This window comes from Pteropus vampyrus, unplaced genomic scaffold (assembly GCF_000151845.1).
Source record: "Pteropus vampyrus isolate Shadow unplaced genomic scaffold, Pvam_2.0 Scaffold56, whole genome shotgun sequence".
NCBI lineage: Eukaryota > Metazoa > Chordata > Mammalia > Chiroptera > Pteropodidae > Pteropus > Pteropus vampyrus.
This window is the reverse complement of record NW_011888837.1, coordinates 2416188-2418729: the sequence shown is the minus strand read 5'-3', so window position 1 is coordinate 2418729 and position 2542 is coordinate 2416188. Positions and strand designations below refer to the sequence as shown.

General features: G+C 34.3%; 1 protein-coding gene across 1 annotated transcript in view; it reads right to left on the bottom strand.

Annotated features, from left to right (window-relative positions):
• The window catches only part of LOC105292412 (alpha-fetoprotein-like), a 43858-nt gene continuing 41316 nt past the window's right edge, over positions 1-2542 (bottom strand). The window contains exon 14 of the mRNA XM_011360620.1: positions 1-48. Within this exon, the coding sequence (XP_011358922.1) occupies positions 1-48 (48 nt within the window). The remainder of the gene's footprint in view (positions 49-2542) is intronic.

The following is a 2542-nucleotide window of genomic DNA, read 5'->3' as shown; positions in this document are numbered from 1 at the left end:
TCATTTGCCTCCCAAAAGAGACTGGCACTTTTCGATCAGTTTGGACTCCTACGAAAAAAAGCAAATAAGCACATCTGTGAGAGAAGGAGGGAAAACAAACAAACAAAAACACCTAAACAGCTATGATCCCCAAAGAGAAAATATTTACAACCTCTCTGTTGTATGCCTGAGTTGGCTTTAATGACCTTGTTTCTCAAGGTCATAGAATTTCTCAAAGGCTTGATGATTTAATTAACTGCAATGTCTCCTCTATTTTCAGGACCCCAGATTTGGAATAAATAAAAATTTGCTTTCTTCTCACAAAAATATGGAACTCTTTCGCTGCAGGGTAAAAACGAACAATCAGCATCAGCTTCTCACTGAATTTTAAAACCATTCTAGGCTAATCCCAGGCTAAATCATCACATAGTCAGGTACAGGGACTCAAGAGGAAGAAGCCACTAAAATAAATTAGAGTATCTCTCTACCCTCTTCATACATACTGCTATAGACCTCTACATCACTTCCAGCAGTTTTCCCCAATTTTTACCTGTATAGTCATTGTTCAAATAAAAATCATTTGTGGAAGCCAAGATAGATAGATAGATAGATAGATAGATAGATAGATAGATAGATAGATAGATAGATAGATAGATGATAGATAGATAGATAGATAAAAGTGAGATTTTTAGCAAACCAGAAATGAGACCTCCAGAACTCCACATGCACGCATGTGCACGCACATGGGCGTGCACACACACACACACACACACACATACACACATTCTGAGGGATAGATGACTTATACTCTTAAGAGCCCTTATGATTCTTTGGAAAATGATTAGAAGTCTATCAATTTAATCCTCCTTTTTACCCTCAAGCAGTACTATCCTAAATCATCTAGAGAGTAGAATCTATGTAGGTTCATTTTAAAAATGCCTCTAGAGTTTAATGTACCCTAGGTTCTTTGGTAACTCAGACTTTTTAAACCAATCTTCATGGGTCTTCATGGGAAAATTTTCCTTAAGCAATCACTAGACCCTTATATTTAATCTTGTTCATTTTCTCTGAACTGAACAATAGTGGAGGAAGTCATATTTCTCCATGTCAGTCCTTCCTGACTTCATTTATTCCATAGTTCTCTGGTAAATTTCTAATTTGTCATGATAGCAAGTACTGGGGGAAAAAAAGAGTTTCTGATAAAGCTAAGGTAGAAGGAATGCATTATAATAATAAGGACTGCCCTGCATGAAATAAAAAATGACGATAACTCTACATCTTGATGTGAGGCCCAAGCAAGATTTTGAAATACAAAACATGAACTCGTATGATAGAATGCGGATAACAGAGAGAAGAAAGAGGAAATATCTTCCATATGTTGAGACCAAATCAGTCACTCTTTGATTCACTGTAATTCTGGGCTTTGTTAGGAGACTGCTAACATGTCACCTATCCTAAGACTTTTGGATAAACATTGTCAGTTTATTTCTCCATATCCCTCGGGATGTGCTTTTCAATCCTTCTTTTCATTCTAGATACTCTTTGGACATGACGATTTGCCAATACCCTTTTAAAATGTGTTGTCTCTTATCTCTTCCAAAATTCTAATGCAATAACAATAACAATATACAAAAAAAACTATCATTAAAAAGAAAAATCTTCATCAATGAATGACTTCCGGGTCTTTTATTGCTGGTGCATCTATTCATGTTACTTTTCTGAGCTCCTATTTCTGCACTTTGGAAGACTGGTTAATATCATACCAATGGTTTTGTTTTTATTTTTCCAGAAGTTTATCAATATCTCTTACGTTGATGGAGATTTTTCTTTTTAGTGATAAGTTTTGTTTTGTTTTGTTTTGTTTTTGTATATTTTTATGGTTATTGCATTAGAATTTTGGAAGAGATGAGAGACAACACATTTTAAAAGGGTATTGGCAAATCATCATGTCCAAAGAGTATCTAGAATGAAAACAAAGGATTGAAAAGCACATCCCAAGGGATGTCTACTGCGCAGCCTGTTTTTCAAAAGATTCCTGTTTTTCAAAAACTGCCTAAAGATTCCTGAAGCTGCCACTATCTTTTCAATAAACTAATTTTTACTTAGGTGAGCCAGATTTTGATCCTATTATTCACAGCTAAAGAGTCCCAACTGACATACCAGATAAAATGCTATGCAAATATATGGACAAAATAATATTTACAAATGCAAGGACCCAGAAAGTTTATATCCCATGTGCTCATTATGGAAAAATACACACATCCATACATACACACATACAAATGCAGGCCAAGAAAACTTAAAAGAATCCAAGAAAAAAGACAAATAGGATTTTAGAAATAATAAAATTTACCCAAGATTACACTGAAAAGAAACCCCATGTGGACAGCCATGAATCAGTTCTAGAAACTATTAGATCCAAACTGAAAGATTAAGTCAGTTTTACATTTCTAAATGTAGCTTTAAGAGGAGAGAATATTCTATTACAAAAACTATATGATTAAGAATCTGAAATATTTTAGTGGTGTGATTAAAGTAGGTGCTTTATTTGTCAACGAGAAAA